Source organism: Pelophylax lessonae (assembly GCF_965119305.1).
Source record: "Pelophylax lessonae genome assembly, chromosome: 10".
Taxonomy (NCBI): domain Eukaryota; kingdom Metazoa; phylum Chordata; class Amphibia; order Anura; family Ranidae; genus Pelophylax; species Pelophylax lessonae.
In genome coordinates this window covers 4,766,571-4,788,177 of record NC_138777.1, presented here as the reverse complement: position 1 = coordinate 4,788,177, position 21,607 = coordinate 4,766,571, and the positions used below count along the sequence as shown (strand labels likewise).

General features: G+C 46.7%; 1 protein-coding gene across 1 annotated transcript in view; it reads left to right on the top strand.

Annotated features, from left to right (window-relative positions):
- The window catches only part of TRIM66 (tripartite motif containing 66), a gene marked incomplete at its 3' end in the record, with an annotated part of 66,755 nt that overhangs the window by 37,924 nt on the left and 7,224 nt on the right, over nt 1-21,607 (top strand). The window contains exons 9-16 of the mRNA XM_082270333.1: nt 889-1,056; nt 2,900-3,163; nt 6,965-7,187; nt 8,464-8,527; nt 8,719-8,893; nt 11,414-11,820; nt 17,492-17,627; nt 21,549-21,607. The exon at nt 21,549-21,607 is cut by the window's right edge and continues 16 nt beyond it. Of these exons, the coding sequence (XP_082126459.1) occupies nt 889-1,056; nt 2,900-3,163; nt 6,965-7,187; nt 8,464-8,527; nt 8,719-8,893; nt 11,414-11,820; nt 17,492-17,627; nt 21,549-21,607 (1,496 nt within the window). The remainder of the gene's footprint in view (nt 1-888; nt 1,057-2,899; nt 3,164-6,964; nt 7,188-8,463; nt 8,528-8,718; nt 8,894-11,413; nt 11,821-17,491; nt 17,628-21,548) is intronic.

Sequence of the window (21,607 nt, the reverse complement as noted above, 5' to 3'; positions counted from 1 at the left end):
CTTCCCTTCCACTCCCTTCCCTTTCCTTTCCTTCCCTTCCACTCCCTTTCCTTCCCCTCCACTCCCTTTCCTTCCCCTCCACTCCCTTCCCTTCCACTCCCTTCCCTTTCCTTCCCTTCCACTCCCTTCCCTTCCACTCCCTTCCCTTTCACTCCCTTCCCTTCCCTTCCCTTCCATTCCCTTCCCTTTCCTTCCCCTCCACTCCCTTCCCTTCCCTTTCCTTCCCTTTCCTTTCCTTTCCTTCCCTTCCCTTTCCTTCCCTCCCCTTTCCTTCCATTCCACTCCCTTCCCTTTCCTTCCACTCCCTTCCCTTTCCTTCCCTTCCACTCCCTTCACTTTCACTCCCTTTCCTTTCCTTCCCTTCCCTTCCACTCCCTTCTCTTCCCTTCCACTCCCTTCCCTTCCCTTTCACTCCCTTCCCTTCCCTTTCCTTTCCTTTCCTTTCCTTCCCTTTCACTCCCTTTCCTTTCCTCTTTCCTTTCCTTTCCTTTCCTTTCCTTTCCTTTCCTTTCCTTTCCTTTCCTTTCCTTTCCTTTCCTTTCCTTTCCTTGCCTTGCCTTTCCTTCCCCTCCTTTCCCCTCCCTTCTCTTCCCTTTCCTTTCCTTCCCTTCCCTTCCCTCCAATCAGCTCTTGCTAAGCTCTGCAGAGTATAACCTCAGCTCCCCGCCCCCTGCTTTCTGAAAGCTCAGCAAGCTGTATAAATTCTGCACTTTGAATGGATGTAGAGAAGAGAAGACAACTGCAGATGAACATAAGATCAACTTATGTAGAAGATATAGGAGGCTTTACAACCACTTTAAGTTTCCTTTTAAAGCTGTTTTCTGTGCACCTCTCTGAACCGGCATCCCGTGCCGAGTCTCAGCGCTGACCTTCTTGCTGTGTTTGCAGGTCTGCGACGACCCCATATCTCCTGGAGGTCACACGGTCGATCTGTCCCCTGTGGCCAGCCATTCACCCAGCAACCTCCAAGCCCAATCCATAGCCGATGAGATCATCGCTGCGGTGGAGAATGATGCGTGTCGGCGGAACCAACTCAACACCAGTCCCACCAGGAAGGTAGGTAACCAAATCCGCCATAGAAGGAACACCATTGAGATGTTCCCTTTGCTGTATGTGACCATGACCTGCCATGATCCTCTTCCCCCTGCTCCTGTAATTGGCTCCCTCCCTCCCATAGAGCTCTGTACAGGCGTATTACTGTATATTCAGTCTGTTCTATAAATTCCGCTCATTGCTACAGATGTCACCCGGGGAAAGTGTATATCGGGGCATCGAACTACAATTCACGGAGGTCCAATTAGTTACATTTTCTTCCTTCACAGGGCGGAATTGTATTTCTGTCCAATGACTCCTTTACATTGCAGCCCCCCCCCCCACACACACAGACATTTATATCACCCCCCCTTACATCAGTGTCCTCAGACCCCCCTACACAGCACAGTCCCCCCTTTACATCAGTGTCCTCAGACACCCCTACACATCACAGTCCCCCCTTTACATCAGTGTAGTCAGTCCCCCCTGCACAGCACAGTCCCCCCTTTACATCAGTGTCCTCTAACCCCCCTGCACATCACTGTCCCCCCTATACATCAGTGCCGAAGTCCCCCCCTACACATCCCAGTCCCCCCTTTACATCAGTGTAGTCAGTACCCCCTACATAGCACAGTCCCCCCTTTACATCAGTATCCTCAGTCCCCCCTGCACATCACTGTCCCCCCTATACATCAGTGTCCTCAGACCCCCCTACACATCACAGTCCCCCCCCTTTACATCAGTGTCCTCAGATCATCCTACACATCACAGCCCCCCCTTTACATCAGTGTCCTCAGACCCCCCTACACATCACAGTCCCCCTTCACGTCACAGTTTCTCCCCCTTTACGTCACAGTTCCCCCTTTCATGTCACAGTACCTTCTTCAAAGCACTGACCTCAACCTCTTTTTATAGCAGCATCCTCGGCCCCCCTTTTTTTTATAGCAGTGTCCTCAAACCCCTTTTTTTTATAGCTGTTCGGATGGGGCTGTCACTCGATCTGGATACAGACTTGGATCTAACATTTAGAGATGCCTGTGCTGCACTCTTATCAGTTACATTGTTCCCAGCTATCTCAGTGAACTGCAGAACAGCGCCCCTCCATGCTTTGGAGATGAGAGGAGGGGAGTGTAGTTTTGTCCTAGGGTGACAACGTTGCTCTTAAGTACAGCAAGGCGAGTGAGCGTTGTCACCCTAGGACAGGCAGTCTAGGAAGTAGACCGTTTTTGTTCTTGGTGACCATAAAATGAGAAAGCTTAGAGTGCCGTTCCAGGTCCCCATTCAAATTGATTTTGGCGACACAAACATAAAGGGTCCCAGCGTGGAAAGAGCCTGTCCTGGCTCAATATGAACACATAAAAATAGGAAAAAAAAGCAAATTCACTCCAAAATGAACCCAAGTATGAGACGAGTGTAAGCAACTTCAGCCTAGCTCCATTCAGGCCACACCCATCCAACGCATTTCACCCCACCCACAGGGCTTAGTCATGACTAATTAAGCAAAAGTAAACAAGCCCCTCCGCCTGACAGCACCGATTCCCTGTGCTGTTGGGGCCCCCCTGTGTGCCCGGGCCCCCTACAGGAGGACTAGTGGTCCCCCCCCCCCCCCATCAGCCGCCCTGGCGTTGCGCCTTCTAACTGGCCCGGTGGCAGAGGAAGGAGGAGGGGGGGGCCCAACTTCTGAGGGACTTTGCCCCGGCAGGTACCCTTTCCCCCTTGAAAGGTGCCAAATGTGGCATCGGAAGGGGGGGGGGGGCAGATAAGTGGAGCTTCCATGTTTGGGTGAAACTCTGCTTTAAACTTACAAAATAAATTTTATTTTATGGAAGGAATAACCAGCTGAATTTCTTATTTTTTTGCATTACAGCGCTCAGCCTCGGAAAGTTTCTCCAATTCCCCGGAGCCGGAGTTAGCGTCGCCCCGCCTGTCACGCCCAGAAGACCCCCAGATGCAGCCGGTGCCCTGCCAGTTTTTCGCCCAGCCTGTGGACAGATGCTACGGCGCGGACGTGGAAGCGGAGAGGATCGCTGCCTTTGGGCAGGTGGAAGCAGCTGTGAGCGAGAGCATGCACTTAGAATCCAGCGATCACCTAGCAACAGGGGGCGCTCTCCTGGGAAACGCTATATGTAAGGTATGATTTGCTGCCTCTCTGGGGGTTCCAGACACAAACATTAGCCGAGCTCAGAGACCTCTCCTGCCTCTTCTGCTGCTGCATTGTGTACAGTCCCAGCTACGCCTGAGCCCCCCTCCTGGGAATCCCAATCTACAATAATAGAGAGATTGCTACAAATGTAATCATATTATTCTCACCTCTCTGCTATGGACCCTCCTTGTTGGATGATTGGGAATATACCACCCCCCACCCAACCCCATCCGAACCCCACCCCACCAACCCCATCCAAAGCCATCCCACCCAACCCCAGACTATATACACAAAAATGTGGTCTTCTACATATACTCTATAGAATCACTATTAATCCAATAAATATGTCAGATCACATCCAGGATAATACAGGAAGAGGATTTGTTACATTGTTATTTCCAATCTGTATTCAAAAGAATCCATGACTTTATATGGGGGGGGTCTTCACATGGTGGAGCCCCAATAGAGTTAATCGTTATAGATATATAGAGTAAGCACACTACAACCCAAGACTGCTTCTCCAATAAAGTGTATATATTTATATATACTGCATATATACAGCTTGCACAGCACTTTATAATCTAAGGGGGGGGGGGCAGTACAATTCAATACATAAGGAAAAGGAGGGCCTTGCTCATGGAGCTTACTATATATGCACACTGTATGTACAGTATATATATATATATATATATAGCTCCATGAGCAAAGCCCTCCTTTTTCTTATGTATTGAATTGTACTGTCCCCCCTTATATTATAAGGTGCTGTGCAAGCTGTTGGCACTATATAAATCCTGTATAGTAATAATAGTGTATATATATATATACAGTATATACAATTTAGAGCTTTGGTAGGTACATTGTCTTACAAAAGCTCAATAGTTTATCTTTAAAAAGTGTCCTATGAGTCAGAGGCGTAACTAGAACCTTCAGGGCCCCGGTGCAAGAAACCATGAAGGGTCCCCCGGACCCCTGGCCGGGGCCATTTCCCTTTAACCACTTGCCGACTGCCACACGACTATCTACGTCGGCAGTCAGCCCCTCACAGGCAAACTGACGTAGGTCTACGTCACTAGCCTGTGAGGGTCTAGGGAGCGAGCGCGCGCTGCCGGCGGTGTGCTCCCGCTCCCACGTGGTCACGGACACCCACTCTGCGATCGCCGCTGCAGAGGGAGAAAGTCAGGCGGCTTGTGTAAACAAGCCGCCTGTCATTCTGCCCTGTGTAGAAACTGTGATCACACGGTTCTACTATGTAGAACCATTGATCACTGTTTCTACAGCTCAACAGACAGCCAATCACAGTTAGAATCACGCCCCTAGGGACACACACAGCCCCTCCCTCTGAAATAAAGTTAACCCCTTCACTACCAGTGTAATTTTACAGTAACAGTGCATATATATAGCACTGATTACTGTAGAAATATCACTGGTAACCCCAAAAGTGTCAAAAATGTCAGTCAAGGGTCCGATCTGTCCGCCGCAATGTCGCAGTACCGTAAAAAAAATCGCAGATCGCCGCCATTACTCGTTAAAAAAAAAACACCAAAAATTACAAAAATCTTTCCCTTTGTTAGTAAACGCGATAACTTTTGAGCAAACCAATCAAAATACGCTTTTTGCGATTTTTTTTTTTTACCAAACATATGTAGCATAAAATAAATTGGCCGAAAATGTTAAAAAATTTTGATTTTTACATTTTTTTTGGGGGAATTTCATATAAAAAAATGTGAAAAATATTGTTATTTTTGCAAAATTTACGCTCTTTTTTTGTTTATAGCGCATGATCAAAAAATCGCACAGGTGATCAAATACCACCAAAAGAAAGCTCTGTTTGTGGGAAAAAAAGGACGTCAAATTCGTTTAGGTACAGCGTCGTACGACCGCGCAATTGTCCGTTAAAGTCACGCAGTGCCGAATCGATAAATACCCCCTGGTCAGGAAGGGGGTAAAATCTTCTGGGGCTTAAGTGGTTAAGCCTGGGGCTCTTCCCACTGATCTCTGGGGCCCTTTACTCTCATAGCGGGGCCCTTTATTATGGGCCCGCGGCGGGACCCTTTTTATAAGTTCTGCAGTGGGCCCCTTCCATCCATCTTAAGGTCTCTCCACGGGGGTGGAATGCCAGGGCCCGGTTGCAAGTGTGACCTTTGCGATCCTGGAAGTTCACCCACTGGTGTCAGTAGTTTTTATTTTTTGGTATTTTAATTGCATTATTTTTTTATCATTTTATTTTATTTTTTTACAATGTGAATGTCTTTACCGAGTCTCTGTGCTTCTCTAGGCAGTGCAGGCAGATCATGGCTGGTGGGAGGGGCCAGCAGGGGGCGGTACATAGATTCCTGAAAACATCACAGCCCCCGCCCTCAGTACTCCTCTCCAGAGTCCTCAGTCCTGATGCAAGCAATGCCTTGAGGCAGAGGCGTGGCTAGAACCTTCAGGGTCTCAGTGAAAGAAACCATGAAGGGCCCCCCGGACCCCCTTGCTGGGGCCCTTCCCTTCAAGCCTGGGGCTCTTCCCACTGATCCTGGGGCTATTTACTCTTGTTGCGGGGCCCTTTATTACGGTCCCGCAGCGGGACCCTTTCACAAGTTCTGCAGTGGGCCCCCTTCCCGCCATCTTGGGGCCTCCCCATGGTGGTGGAATGCCAGGGCCCGGTCGCAAGTGTGACCTTTGCGATCCTGGAAGTTCACCCACTGGTGTCAGTAGTTTTTATTTTTTTGGTATTTTAATTGTATTATTTTTTTATTATTTTATTTTTTTACAATGTGACTGACTATGACTCTGTCCATTCAGAAAAGGAAGGAGCTGGTAAATTACATATTTACCAACCCCTTCCTGGTTCTCTATTGTGACACATCCCCTGCAGCAGCCGGCAGGAGAGGGGAGGGAGCACAGTAGGGGGGTGGGGGAACCAGGGGAGCACAGAGGGGCCCAGAGACAGCAGAACACACGTGAACTGGATAGGACGAGCGGCGGGGGCAGCATACAGAGGAACCAATCTCCTCCATTTTCCTCCTGCAGCTACAGGAAGAAAAAGGAGGACAGTGATTTTTCTACATGCTGCCCCCCCCCCCCTCCCCTCCTATCAAGGTGTACAGGGGAGCTGCAAAGGCCCCCTGGAGCATGGGGCCCGGTTGCAATTGCAACCCCTGTAGTTACGCCCCTGCTATGAGCTCCAGTCAGTGACTTTGCTTAGGCTGAGATGACGTCATCAGTCAGCTGCAGGCAGGAGGAAGCATTTCCTCAGTCTTCCCCCTCCCCCCCAGTGAACAAACTGGACATTGTAACTTTGTAGCAAGTCACAAGGTAAGAGGATGCAGCAGGGGCTGATCTGTGTCAGACATTTTTGAACACAGCCAAGAACTCCACAGACACCAGGATTTACATCATTTTGTCTATCCCTAAATAATATCTACAGTAAATACCAACATATATAAACATACAGTACATGTTTACCTATTATTGTTCTACTTCGATTTTATATTTTTATGATATTTAAAAAAAAATGATAATAAATAATAAAAATATATATTTACAGTTTAATTATTAATACTAAATATGTGTATTATTAGTCCCAATGAAGGGGAAGTTGGGAAATTCCATATACAGTAAATATATTGGAGGGATCGCATTTCTTTTATTTTCATCTCTGAAATAAAAACCTGACACCCATTTCACTTTCTATCCAGAATTACTCTGGTTTGGAGTTAGACTGTAAAACCCGGTTACATTGCAGACTGCGGTGTCTGTTCAGATTGCACCCCTCTGTATTCACCATTCCATTCTTCCTTCCAGATTGAGAACCAGAATTTCAGCTGCAGTGAGCCTCCTGCTGAACCTCCATTGCCTAATGACAACTCATCCTCCCTGAACGACATTGTCCTGCCGCTGGAAACTATCTTAGATGAACCCATAAATCTGTCTCTAAAAAAAAGTTTTCCAACTGAACCTCCGGCCGGTCCCAGGAAAACCTTCCTTCCACCCAAACCTGTTATCAAGGAGATAAAAAATGAGGCTGGTATGTTACACTGTATATAAATGTATAATTATGGGGATCCAGCAGGAGGAAGGAGGTCCTGATTCCTCTATATAGATCTTTATATCACTAGAGGGGTCACCAGCAGGAGGAAGGGGGTCCTGATTCCTCTATATAGATCTTTATATCACTAGAGGGGTCACCAGCAGGAGGAAGGGGGTCCTGATTCCTCTATATAGATCTTTATATCACTAGAGGGGTCCCCAGCAGGAGGAAGGAGGTCCTAATTCCTCTATATAGATCTTTATATCACTAGAGGGGTCACCAGCAGGAGGAAGGAGGTCCTGATTCCTCTATATAGATCTTTATATCATTAGAGGGGTCACCAGCAGGAGGAAGGAGGTCCTGATTCCCCTATATAGATCTTTATATCACTAGAGGGGTCACCAGCAGGAGGAAGGAGGTCCTGATTCCCCTATATAGATCTTTATATCACTAGAGGGGTCCCCAGCGGGAGGAAGGAGGTCCTGATTCCTCTATATAGATCTTTATATCACTAGAGGGGGTCACCAGCGGGAGGAAGGGGGTCCTGATTCTTCTATATAGATCTTTATATCACTAGAGGGGTCACCAGCAGGAGGAAGGAGGTCCTGATTCCTCTATATAGATCTTTATATCACTAGAGGGGGTCACCAGCGGGAGGAAGGGGGTCCTGATTCTTCTATATAGATCTTTATATCACTAGAGGGGTCACCAGCAGGAGGAAGGAGGTCCTGGTTCCTCTATGTAGATCTTTATATCACTAGAGGGGTCCCCAGCAGGAGGATGGAAGGTCCTGATTCCTCTATATAGATCTTTATATCACTAGAGGGGTCACCAGCAGGAGGAAGGAGGTCCTGATTCCTCTATGTAGATCTTTATATCACTAGAGGGGTCACCGGCAGGAGGAAGGAGGTCCTGATTCCTCTATATAGATCTTTATATCACTAGAGGGGTCCCCAGCAGGAGGAAGGAGGTCCTGATTCCTCTATGTAGATCTTTATATCACTAGAGGGGTGACCAGCAGGAGGAAGGAGGTCCTGATTCCTCTATATAGATCTTTATATCACTAGAGGGGTCACCAGCAGGAGGAAGGAGGTCCGGATTCCTCTATATAGATCTTTATATCACTAGAGGGGTCCCCAGCTGGAGGAAGGAAGGTCCTGGTTCCTATATATACTGTAGATCTGTAGTTAGACCTCATTTAGAATACTGTGTCCTCTGCAGCTTCTAAACTACGATTAAAGTCTCGTTGACATCTCTGTGAATTTTCATGCAGATTCTGAAAGCCGATTTAAGCGGCGTTATCCTGAGGACCCGAAGACCCAACAAGAAGCTCCAAGGTAGAAAATCTAATTTTATTTTTCATATTTTCCTGTACAATGCATGCTGTATTTCTATTCCTGCGTGTTATCCGCTAGTCCTGACAATTAACAGTCATTGTGCTCAGTTCACCAGTTACTTTGTATTGGGGTTCGATGTCCCCCCTTTGTCTCTCTCTCGGTGTCGGTAACAAGTAGTTCTCTATTTTCAGGCCAGAACCCAAAGAAACCAAAATCCCGTATGTGCGTCTGGAACGCCTGAAGATCTGTCCTCAGGATTCAGGGGAGCTCCCCACCTTCAAGGTGCAGCCGCAGAAGAAGGACGAAGATGGCTCAGTGCGCTTACTCATAAAATACGGGGCAAGGTCTAAAAGCATGTCCATAAAGGTAGGTCCTCCCATTGTACACACACAGGTATCTGTATTGGAACCCTTACATATAACTGGGAGAGGGAGGAACAGAACTCTAAGCCAATAGGAGCTCTAATGCTTGGCACCATCTAAAGCTGGCCATCAGCTATTGCAGGATGTCAAACTCAATTTTATTGTGGGCCAAATCAGCAATATGGTGGCCCTCAAAGGGCCGGTTATATTTGTATGACTAGATTTCCAGAGAACCCCCTCCCCGTTACATCAGATGTCAAGAACCCCCCGCCTTTCCTTACATCCCACTGCACGCTCCTTACCTTGTGCTACTGCCGGGAAGAAACTGGAGGCGGAGCTGGGAAGCAGAAAGTGCAGGATCTGGAGGACCACAGGAGGGTTGCAGTTAGCTACCAGAGTCTGCTCAATCCTTTAAACCTGAGGAGGCAGAGAAGAGGGAGTACTGCTGACTTCTGGGGGGGGGCAAAGATGAGCCTCTCCATGGCTGCAAAGAGAAGCTCAGGATCTGGAGGAGTTCTGTCCTCCTCCCTGCTGCTGACTACTGAGACCAGGTGGGGGCGTAGACGAGGAAGTGCTGCTGCACAGAGAGGCGCAGGATCTGTAGGAGGAATTCTGTTTGCTTCACCACTGCAGACTGTTGAGACAAAATGGGGGCGGAAACCAGGGGGAGCTGCGGCTGCATAGAAAGGTGCAGGATCTGTAGGAGGAGTTCTGTCCCCCTCGCTGCTGACTGCTGAGACAAGGTTGGGGCGTAGACAAGGAGTGCTGCTGCTGCACAGAGAGGCACAGGATATGAAGAAGGAGTTCTGTCCTCCTCTCTGCTGCCGACTGCTGAGACGAGGCAGGGGGGGGAAGACGAGGCTCTCTGTGGCAGAAGAGAGCCTCATGGCAGAAAGAAGCTCAAATACAGAAGGTAACAATGTAATTATTTTTGGCTGAAGCTAACATTTGCAACATTTTACACCACAATGCACAGTTTGTAGCAAAGTGTATATTTGTAAAGGCTGTCAGAATTGCAGGAAGTATTTTAACCACTTGCTGACTGCCCCCCACATATATATACTGCAGGGCGGTGGCTCTTCTGTGTGAAATCACATACCTGTTCATCATTTCCTGCTTCCAGGTCTGTGATTAGGCACAGTGGGAGCCAATCAGCGGGTCCAGTGGACCCGATGTCTGCCGGGCCCGACAATTGTTCCCGAAAGAGGCAGAATGGCGGTCTAGCAAATCCAAAGATTGTACAAGTACACAGTACATACGGCGCTCCTAGGAGAAGTGCAAAGTCCATTGGTCCATTGGAACATTCATCTGTATCTGTAGACCAGGGGTGTCAAACTCAATTTCATCATGGGCCGCATCAGCATTATGATTGCCCTCAAAGGGCCAGTTATATCTGTAAGGCTAAATGTCCAGAGTAACCCTCCACTCACACCAGATGTCAAGAGTCCTCCACCCTCACTTACATCACAGTGATCCCCCTTACCTTATGCTGCTGCTGAGAAGTGGGGGGGGCATCGCTGGGAAACAGAAAGTGCAGGTTCTGGAGGAGGACCAAAGAAAGGCTGGAGCCTTTCATGTGCGAGGGGCACATGAGATGACCTTGAGGGCCGGATTTGGCCCGCGGGCCTTGTGTTTGACACATGTGCTGTAGACTATCAACAGGGTAGAGGAAAGGATGAGGCGACTGGATGGATGAACAGGAGAAGGGACCGAGACTGGAACCTCTGCAGCTCCCGCAGAAGATCTGGGTAGGATCACCTCACATTTGAAGAAAACGAATAGCAAAGCAAATAAAGTTGTTATTTTATTATTATTATTTTTTATACTGACCTCAGCGCCCTACTATTAATTTTTTTCCAGAATGGCGGTCTGCCTATGTAAACAAGGCAAATCACCGTTCTGCTAGAAGGGAAGACAGAGATCCTGTGTTTCTGCTAAGCAGGAACACGGATCTATGTCTTCTCACAGCCAAAGCACCTCCCCCACACAGTTAGAAAGCACTCCCTAAGAGCACATTGAATCCTTTGATTGCCCCTGATGTTAACCCCTTCCTTGCCAGTGTCCTTAGTACAGTGACAGTGCTTTTTTTTTTTTTTAGCACTGATCTCTGTATTGGTGTCACTGGTCCCCAAAGAGTGTCACTTAGTTCTGCCACAATGTCGCAGTCCTGCTAAAATTCGCTGATCGCCACCATTACTGGTAAAAAAAAAATTAAAAAGATCTTTTTGTGGGAAAAAAAAGGACATCAGTTTTATTTGGGTACAGCGTCGTACAACCACGCAATTGTTAGTTAAAGTAACGCAGTGCCGTATCGCAAAAAATGGCCTGGTCATTAAGGGGGGTAAATCTTCCGGGGCTGGAGTGGTTAAAGTCAATGTAAACTCTAACTAGAGGACTTTTAATTTCTCTGTGCATTATTGTAGATTTAAAAAATATGATTGAATGATTGAAAATTACTTTTGAATTGACAATAACTTGTTAAAGATTATTTGATCTTTTACTGACTGAGGATCTTTCATTGCAGGTGAATACAGAAAACCCTCCCCCGCCCACCGCCCCCAGCGAGCTTCCACAGCAGGCCCCGATATCATACGTTATGGACTTCTCCCATTCCACACCGAATCCTGTGCCACCACCCCCACCCCCGCCCCCGCCGAAGCCCCACCTTTTCCCACGCATTCACTCATACACAGGCGGGACGGGTCAGGAGATCCGACATATGGTGGCACCGCAGGTCATGGAAGAACCGAGCCACAAGTGTGAAACCATCCCAGGGCCCCAACCTATGAAGAAGTCCGAGGGCCCCGGCCACATAGAGAACGAGGATTTCTGTGCGGTTTGTCTGAACGGAGGGGAAATGCTGTGCTGCGACAATTGTCCGAAGGTCTTCCACCTTTCCTGCCACGTCCCGACTCTGCTCAGCTTCCCAATGTAAGTAGTGCCACCATCGTGGTGGGTCACCCCACCTTCTATAGTTACATTGAGCCACTGGGAGACTCTAAGATATATAAATATATATATTGTGCCTTGAAAAAGTATTCACACCCCTTGAAATCTCCCACATTTTCTCATGTTACAACCAATAAATGTAAATGTATTTTATTGGGATTTTATGTGATAGACACAAAGTGGCCCGCCCACATTGCGCGTGACGTCATGCGCATGTGGCGTCGGGTTGAGGGCCATATCAGGCGGAGCTTCACTACACTGTCTCTCAGGAGACGGCGTTCAGCGCCATTGCAGCATGGTACAGGTAAGCTCCAGGAAGACCTTTTTTCTATGGATTTATTTTCCTTTACTGACGTACCCCCCTAAGATTTGCCACCTTTGTTTCTGCCTCTTTAGATTATCTATTGTCTGGGCCTAACATTGGACCCATGAAATCTTTTCAATGATACAGCCAGTCTATTGCCTTATCTGCTCCACCATCCCTACACCATTTGGTCTTATCCATTGGGCAGATTCGTATAAGGTAATCTTTCTCTCTCTCAGGTCTACCCTCCTAAATATAGGTTATACTCTTACTGTATGCATATTCTTAGGGTGCTGATATGCTTTTTACTGCCCATGTAGGACTAACAATGATCCTAGGATCCTAGTTCCAGCTGCATTTTTATCTTGGCTGATCTCCCCACTATATGAGATATGTGTGTCCTCTTTTGGAAACACGAATAGGTACTAAGCATCTATATATAAATTTATATCCTTTATGGTGACGGTGAATATATTCATTTTCCTTATCTACTGCAGACCTATACATACAACCTTCTCATTTTATCTTATAACCTCTATGTGGGATAGCTCATTGTCCTGATCACCCCTCCACATCCGCTGGGGAGACTCTTTTCTTGGATGGCACCTTCCCTTGTCCTGACTTAGTCTGTCACTTGCACGGTGGAGGCTTTGGATGCACCTGGTGGTTTACACTCGCATGTACGAATAGCTACAGATATATATGTATACACTAATAACTGTCAATGTTGTTATACCATACAGGCTATACAAGGCACATTATATTCTATACGACTTACAACCCCTGAAGAAGCGGACGTTTTGTGCCCGCGAAACATGTCGGGAATGGTCTGATGCTCCCCATCGGACCCAATTTACAACAAATTGTTGCCTTACGCCTATATGCCTTAGCTCATACTGTATCTCATATATGTTTATGTACGTTTATGTTTATGCTAATTATGATTTTGCTTGACATACCCTGTTTTTAATATGTACCAATAAACTTTTCTAGTTTTTATAACACATTTTTCCCCTTCATTGCTCTACCTGGTACCTATAAAGTCCCACCAGCCCTCAACAACATTTTTTCCTACTGTCTTTGTTTCTCCATTTCTATCTTTTCCTTCCTACCTTCCGCCGGCCCTCCTTTCCCACTTTTCCCCTTTGCCTTTCCTCCCTCTCTTCCCCCGTCTGTTCTCTCCTCTTCCCTTGCCTTCCCCTTCCCTTCCCTTTTCTTCCCTCCTTCCTGACCTTTCCCTCTCCCTTTCTTTCTTCCTTCCCCCATTCCTTCTTCTTTCTTACCCATTCTTTCCCCTTCCTTTCTTTACTTTTTCTTTTCTTTTCATTCTTCCTATCCAGACCCATGCCCCCACACCTTGGGCTTGTGCCTTGGAGACCCTTTGGGAGTATTCCCCATTATCTACAGTATACAATTTAGGGATGTGGTACCATTTCTTTACTGATCTATTACAAACATAATTTTGAAAGGGGCCATAATTGTGAAGTGGAAGGAAAATGATAAATGATACAAATAAATCTGTGAAAAGTGTGGCTGCATTTGTATTCACCCCCCAGAGTCAATACTTTGTAGAACCGCCTTTCCCTGCAATTACAGCTGGGAGTCTTTTTGGGGATGTCTCTACCAGCTTTGCACATCTAGAGAGGACATTTCTGCCCATTCTTCTTTACAGAATATCTCAAGCTCTGTCAGATTGGATGGAGAGCGTCTGTGAGCAGCAATTTTCAAGTCTTGCCACAGATTCTCAATGTGATTTAGGTCTGGACTGTGACTGGGCCATTCTAACACATGAAACCATTCCATTGTAGCCCTGGTTGGATGTTTCGGGTCGTTGTCCTGCTGGAAGGTGAACCTCCCCCCCAGTCTCAAGTCTTTTCTTCTAAGATTGTCCTGTATTTGTCTCCATCCATCTTCCCATCAACTCTGACCAGCTTCCCTGTCCCTGCTGAAGAAAAGCATCCCCACACCATGATGCTGCCACCACCATGTTTCACAGTGGGGATGGTGTGTTCAGGGTGATGTGCAGTGTTAGTTTTCCCCCACACATAGCGTTTTGCTTTTAGGCAAAAAGTTGAATTTTGGTCTCCTTTTGAGCAGAGCTCCTTCTTCCACATGTTTGCTGTGTCCCCCACATGGCTTCTCCCAAACTGCAAACCGGCTTTCTTCCACCAATGGCTTTCTTCTTCTCACTCTTCCATAAAGGGCAGATTTGTGGAGCGCACGACTAATAGTTGTCCTGTGGACAGATTCTCCCACCTGAGCTGTGGATCTCTGCAGCTCCTCCAGAGTTCCCATGGACCTCTTTGCTGCTTCTCTGATGAATGCTCTCCTTGCCCGGCCGGTCAGTTTAGGTGGACAGCCATGTCTTGGTAGGGTTGCAGTTGTGCCATACTCTTTCCATTTTCCCATGATGGATTGAACAGCGCTCTGTGAGATGCTCAAAGCATTTTTTTATAAGCTAACCCTGCTTTACACTTCTCCACAACTTTATCCCTGACCTGTCTGGTGTGTTCCTTGGCCTTCATGATGCTGTTTGTTCACTAAGGTTCTCTAACAAACCTCTGAGGGCTTCACAGAACAGCTGTATTTGTACTGAGATTAAATGACGTACAGGTGGACTCTATTTACTAATTAGGTGACTTCTGAAGGCAATTGGTTCCTCTAGATTTTAGTTAGGGGTATCAGAGTTAAGGGGGGTGAATACAAATGCAGCCACACTTTTCACAGATTTATTTGTATCATTTATCATTTTCCTTCCACTTCACAATTATGGCCACTTTGTGTCGGTCTATCACATAAAATCCCAATAAAATACATTTACGATTTTGGTTGTAACATGAGAAAATGTGGGAAATTTCAAGGGGTGTGAATACTTTTTCAAGGCACTGTGTATATATATATATATATATATATATTGTAGTATATTTCAGTTTAAAGTGCATCTACCACTAGCTTTGCAAGTCAATAAATCCCTGTTATGTCACGATATACAGCAATGATATCATTTTTCTGAAAAGATCCACCTTTTTATCTTTACCACTTGACCTCCGGAAGATTTACCTCCCCCCCCCCCCCTTCACGACCAGTCCATTTTTGCGATACGGCACTGTTACTTTAACTGACAATTGCGCGATCATGCAACGCTGTACGCAAATACAATTTATGTCCTTTTCTTTCCGCAAATAGAGCTTTCTTTTGGTGGTATTTGATCACCACTTCGTTATTTATTCTTTGCGCTACAAAAAAAGGGCCACAATTTAAAAAAAATATATATATATATATATATATATATATATATATATAAAATTACTTTCTACTATAAAAACATCCAATAAAAAAAAAAGAAAAAATTAAAAAAAAAAATGTCTTCATAAATTTAGGCCAATATGTATTCTGCTACATATTTTTGGTAAAAAAAAATCCAAAAAGCGTATATTGATTGGTTTGCGCAAATGTTATAGCGGCTACAAACTATGGGATCTTTTTATCTTCTGTATTTTTTACTAGTAATGGCGGCGATCAACGACTTACAGCAGGACTGTAATTTTGCGGCGAACAATCTGACAACTACCTGACACTTTTGACACTTTTTGGGGGGACCAGTGACACTGATGGCACTTTTCCACTGCAAGTACCGGCTCGGCTCTACTCGGCCCTGCTTGGCCCGGTTTGCTTTTCCACTGCTTTTACCGCATGGTACGGTGTTGGAACGGTTCGGTACGGTGCGGTATAGGTTTGCTTTTCCACTAAAGTTAAGTGGGTGGGATAACAACGGGGTGGGTGGGATTCTCTGACCAATCAGTGGCTAGTAGTGACTGCATGCAAAGGATTGTGGGATATGGTACCGGGTATGGTACCTCTTGGAACCACAATCGAGGTGGTACTGTTTTTGAGAGCCGTACCATTCGGTTCCATGCAGTGGAAAAGCACCGCTGTACCGTACCGAACCGTTCCTACACCGTACCATGCGGTACCAGCATTGGAAAAGCACAAAAGCGAGCCGTGCAGTGGAAAAGCGCCATAATACAGTGATCAATGCTAAAAATATGCACTGTCACTGTACTAATGACACTGGCTGGGAAGGGGCTATCAAAGGGTTAACTGTGTGCCTAGCCAGTGTTTTACTACACTTTGTGAGGTGCTTCTACTAGAGGAAGAGATGGGATTTATTCGGGTGCCGCGCTATAGCAGTAAAACTGCTATAGGGTGGACCTAAAGTGGTAAAAGACATCCTGTGAGCCCCAGCCAGTGACTTTGCCTAGGCTGGTATGAAGTCATCAGCAGGGGCAGACTGGCAACTTTCAGCCCAGGGTGCAAATACAAACCAGAGGCCCATGGTGCAGCGACTCGTCCCCCTTCCTTCTCTCTCTCTTCCCAGCCTCCTCCTGACCCCCATTCCAGGCTGAAGCTCCGCTCCCGGTACTCTCTACTCATTGGCCAAATCTGGTTTCCCAACCTGGCATACGGAGGTGGTTGGGGGGAGCTGGGGCAGCTCGGTCGGGGCTGGCCGGAGGAGGAGAGTCTCCAGTGGGGCATGACACCGGCCTCTGCTCAGAGCTTACACCATCCATGCTTGAGGGGGGGGGGGGCAGCACTCTGTCCTTGTCTTTATCCCGCACTCAGTAGGTCAGCGGTGGGGACTTTTTACTTCTCTTCACCAGGAATCCTTTAGGCATGTCTGTGGCAGAAGCATTGCAGCCTTTTAATGGGGCATTAGAGTGGCCAGAGAGGCAATTGCCCCCCTGCTCCCTGGCCCAGTCCTCTCCTGGTCATCAGTCTGCTGCAGGCAGGAGGCAACAATTCCTCATTCTCCTCTCCCCCCAGTGATCAGACTGCAACAATGCAACTCTATGACGCTTTGAAAACAATGCCCTCCCTGTGTGCCTGATATTGTATCTCAGTAGTTGTTAAGAATCAGAGCTCCCTCTAGTGGCCAATCTACAAATTTCTAATTATTGCAATAAGAAAAATATGGAGGAGCGAGAAACTCACATCAAAGATGAGTCTGCTCAGGGTGGCTGAAAACAATATGTAGATTTTATCTCAGCAATTCTATTGCAAGGTTGCTTACTGTACTCCTAATGGGCCATCAATAGAGAGTGCTTTTACATCTAGTAACAAAGCAAAAATGCGCGCTTATTAAAAAAGCACGACAAATTTCTCTTGCATCCTGAATGATGAAGTCTTCCATCTATTGCTGGCGCATGGTGGGGAGGAAAATTATACTGAGCTGCCACCTACTGGCCAGAGAGGAATCTGCAGATAAAGTAATCATTTATTCATGGCCACCAGGAGGAAATGGTTGGATAGATTTATAAATTAAAAGTAATTTTGACTTTTATCCTGCAGTGGTGAATGGGTGTGCACGCTGTGCCGCAACGAGAAGAAGCCGGAAGTGGAATATGACTGTGATAACGTTCGGTATAGCCGGGACAATAAAATAGAGGAGGGGATGTTACCGCACCTAGACCCCTGCAATCAGAGGGTGAGTCACCGCAGAAAACTATTATTCTCCTCTGATATACTGTGTGTGTATATATATATACAGTGCATTGCGAAAGTATTCGGCCCCCTTGAACTTTTCGACCTTTTGCCACATTTCAGGCTTCAAACATAAAGTTATAAAACTGTAATTTTTTTTTTGAAGAATCAACAACAAGTGGGACACAATCATGAAGTGGAACGAAATTTATTGGATATTTCAAACTTTGTTAACAAATAAAAAACTGAAAAATTGGGCGTGAAAAATTATTCAGCCCCTTTACTTTCAGTGCAGCAAACTCTCTCCAGAAATTCAGTGAGGATCTCTGAATGATCCAATGTTGACCTAAATGACTAATGATGATAAATAGAATCCACCTGTGTGTAATCAAGTCTCCGTATAAATGCACCTGCACTGTGATAGTCTCAGAGGTCCGTTTAAAGCGCAGAGAGCATCATGAAGAACAAGGAACACACCAGGCAGGTCCGAGATACTGTTGTGGAGAAGTTTAAAGCCGGATTTGGATACAAAAAGATTTCCCAAGCTTTAAACATCCCAAGGAGCACTGTGCAAGCGATAATATTGAAATGGAAGGAGTATCAGACCACTGCAAATCTACGAAGACCTGGCCGTCCCTCTAAACTTTCAGCTCATACAAGGAGAAGACTGATCAGAGATGCAGCCAAGAGGCCCATGATCACTCTGGATGAACTGCAGAGATCTACAGCTGAGGTGGGAGACTCTGTCCATAGGACAACAATCAGTCGTATACTGCACAAATCTGCCCTTTATGGAAGAGTGGCAAGAAGAAAGCCATTTCTTAAAGATATCCATAAAAAGTGTTGTTTAAAGTTTGCCACAAGACACCTGGGAGACACCAAACATGTGGAAGAAGGGGCTCTGCTCAGATGAAACCAAAATCTAACTTTTTGGCAACAATGCAAAACGTTATGTTTGGCGTAAAAGCAACACAGCTCATCACCCTGAACACACCATCCCCACTGTCAAACATGGTGGTGGCAGCATCATGGTTTGGGCCTGCTTTTCTTCAGCAGGGACAGGGAAGATGGTTAAAATTGATAGGAAGATGGATGGAGCCAAATACAGGACCATTCTGCAAGAAAACCTGATGGAGTCTGCAAAAGACCTGAGACTGGGACGGAGATTTGTCTTCCAACAAGACAATGATCCAAAACAAAGCAAAATCTACAATGGAATGGTTCACAAATAAACATATCCAGGTGTTAGAATGGCCAAGTCAAAGTCCAGACCTGAATCCAATTGAGAATCTGTGGAAAGAACTGAAAACTGCTGTTCACAAACGCTCTCCATCCAACCTCACTGAGCTCCAGCTGTTTTGCAAGGATGAATGGGCAAAAATTTCAGTCTCTCGATGGGCAAAACTGATAGAGACATACCCCAAGCGACTTACAGCTGTAATCGCAGTAAAAGGTGGCGCTACAAAGTATTAACTTAAGGGGGGCTGAATAATTTTGCACGCCCAATTTTTCAGTTTTTTTATTTGTTAAAAAAGTTTGAAATATCCAATAAATTTCGTTCCACTTCATGATTGTGTCCCACTTGTTGTTAATTCTTCACAAAAAATTACAGTTTTATATCTTTATGTTTGAAGCCTGAAATGTGGCAAAAGGTCGAAAAGTTCAAGGGGGCCGAATACTTTCGCAATGCAATGTATATCCAAATCAGGTGTGGTGAACAGCACTGCAGTCATCTTTTAGGGCAAAGCAATCAGGCCATCCGAAGGGCCATATGTAGAAGAAAGTCCAATGGGATCGCTGCACATAAAATTAATGTAGAAAAGTCAATGTTATAGAAATGTAGCACTGCCCCCCGCAGGAACTGCTGAGTATTGTCTTGAGGGGCTCCCCTGGTTACCAGCACACATTTACTTGAACAAGTCTCTGAATCCCTTCTTGCTCCCAATGGCTGGACACATGAATGAACAGTCTGGGGGTGTTGTTTGTTTTGTTGTTTATTGATAATTTGGGATGGGGGAAGGGAATAGTGGGATACTCCAATTGAACTATTCAAATTGTTTGAAGACTTCCATCTTCAGAACTCCACTTTGAAATATGGAACAGCCAGGCTGTTAAGCCACACTGCCACTAGGGGGGATGGGGTTACGTCTCTTGCACTCTTTGCTCTCTAACAAGATGACTTGATGGACGATAACCTGTATTCAGGACACTCTCACTAGCATCATCCCTCCTGCTGGAGGGGGCGGGGGGAGAAATTTGTACTGGGTGGAGGTTTACTGGGAAATGAGGATTTGTACTAGTGGGAACCATGCTGGGATGGTGGGAGAAGATCTGTACTGAGGAAGCTGTGCTGTGGAGAGATCTGTACTGGGGGGTCTGATCTGTACTGGGGGGTCTGATCTGTACTGGGGGGTCTGATCTGTACTGGGGGGCCTGATCTGTACTGGGGGGCCTGATCTGTACTGGGGGGTCTGATCTGTACTGGGGGGTCTGATCTGTACTGGGGGGTCTGATCTGTACTGGGGGGCCTGATCTGTACTGGGGGGCCTGATCTGTACTGGGGGGCCTGATCTGTACTGGGGGGTCTGATCTGTACTGGGGGGTCTGATCTGTACTGGGGGTTGCTATACTGGGGGTGCTATACTAGGAAGAGATCTGTACTAGGGGAGAGTTCTATACTGGAGGAGAGATCTGTACTGGGGGAAGCTGTACTAGGAAGAGACCTCTGTACTGGAGGAGATCTGTACTGGGGAATCTGTACTGGAGGTGCTATCTGCACTGGGGAAGCTATACTGGGGGGGGGGGGGGGTGCTGTAATAAGAAGAGATCTCCACTGGGGGAGAGATCTGTTCTGGGGTTTGTGTACTGGGGGAGCTGTACTAGGAAGAGATCTGTACTGGAGGGGAGCCATTCCAAGGGGAGATCTGTATTGGAGAAGAGATCTGTACTGTGGGTGCTGCACTGGGGGAGCTATGCTAGGAAGGGATCTGTACTGGGGGGAGATCAGTGCTGAGGGGAGCTGGGGGGGGGGGAATGGGGAGTGGCTCTGAGGGGGAGTACTAGGAAGAGATCTGTACTGAAGGGAAACTGCACTGGGGAAGATCTTTGCTGAGGGGGAGATCTGCAATAGGGGAAACTGTACTAGGAAGAGATCTGTACTCGGGGGAGATCTATACTGGGGAGAGATCTGTACTGAAGGGAAACTGTACTGGGGGAGATCTGCAATAGGGGAAACTGTACTAGGAAGAGATCTGTACTGGGGGAGATCTGTACTGGAGGTGGGAGGGAGCTGCTCTAAGGAGAACATCTGTAGGAGGAGATCTGTATTGGGGGGAGATCTGTACTGAAGGGGAGCTGTACTGGGGAGAATCTGTACTTGGGGAAGATCTGCACTGGAGGGAGCTGCTTTGAGGGAGAAACCTGCACTGGGGGGGAGATCTGTACTAGTGGGAACTGCTCTAGGTGGGGAGAGTAGTAGTTGGGCGAGAACTGTACTGGGGGGGGGGAGTCTGTACTGAGGGAAGACTGCTCAGGGGGGAGATCTGTACTAGGGGCAAACTATACTACTTGGGACGGTCTGCACTGGGGGAAACTCTGTATGTCACAGGGTAAATAGTGAATAGACTCAAGTTTTTAGCCCATCCCCCCCGCCACACACTGTGAGTGCAATTTTGCCCTGCCCAAAACTCATCTATATATTTTACTCTAGTTGCCCCGGGCTGAAGTACCCCATAAAAAAACGATCTACAGCCCCGAGTGAATTCCTTATAAATAGATCCCCCCTGAGAGTGGTAGGGATCACTGTAGAACTCAATAGTAATGTGTTTGTTCTGTTGAAGGAAACGTGACAAGCAGCGCTCTGTGGCGCGTTCCTAGTTCCCTCCAGGCAGATACATTGTTTCTGATCATTTGTTTCTCTCCACAGAAGTGTGAGAAGTTGGTCCTCTCTCTGTATTGTAACAGTCTGAGTGTCCCCTTCCAGGA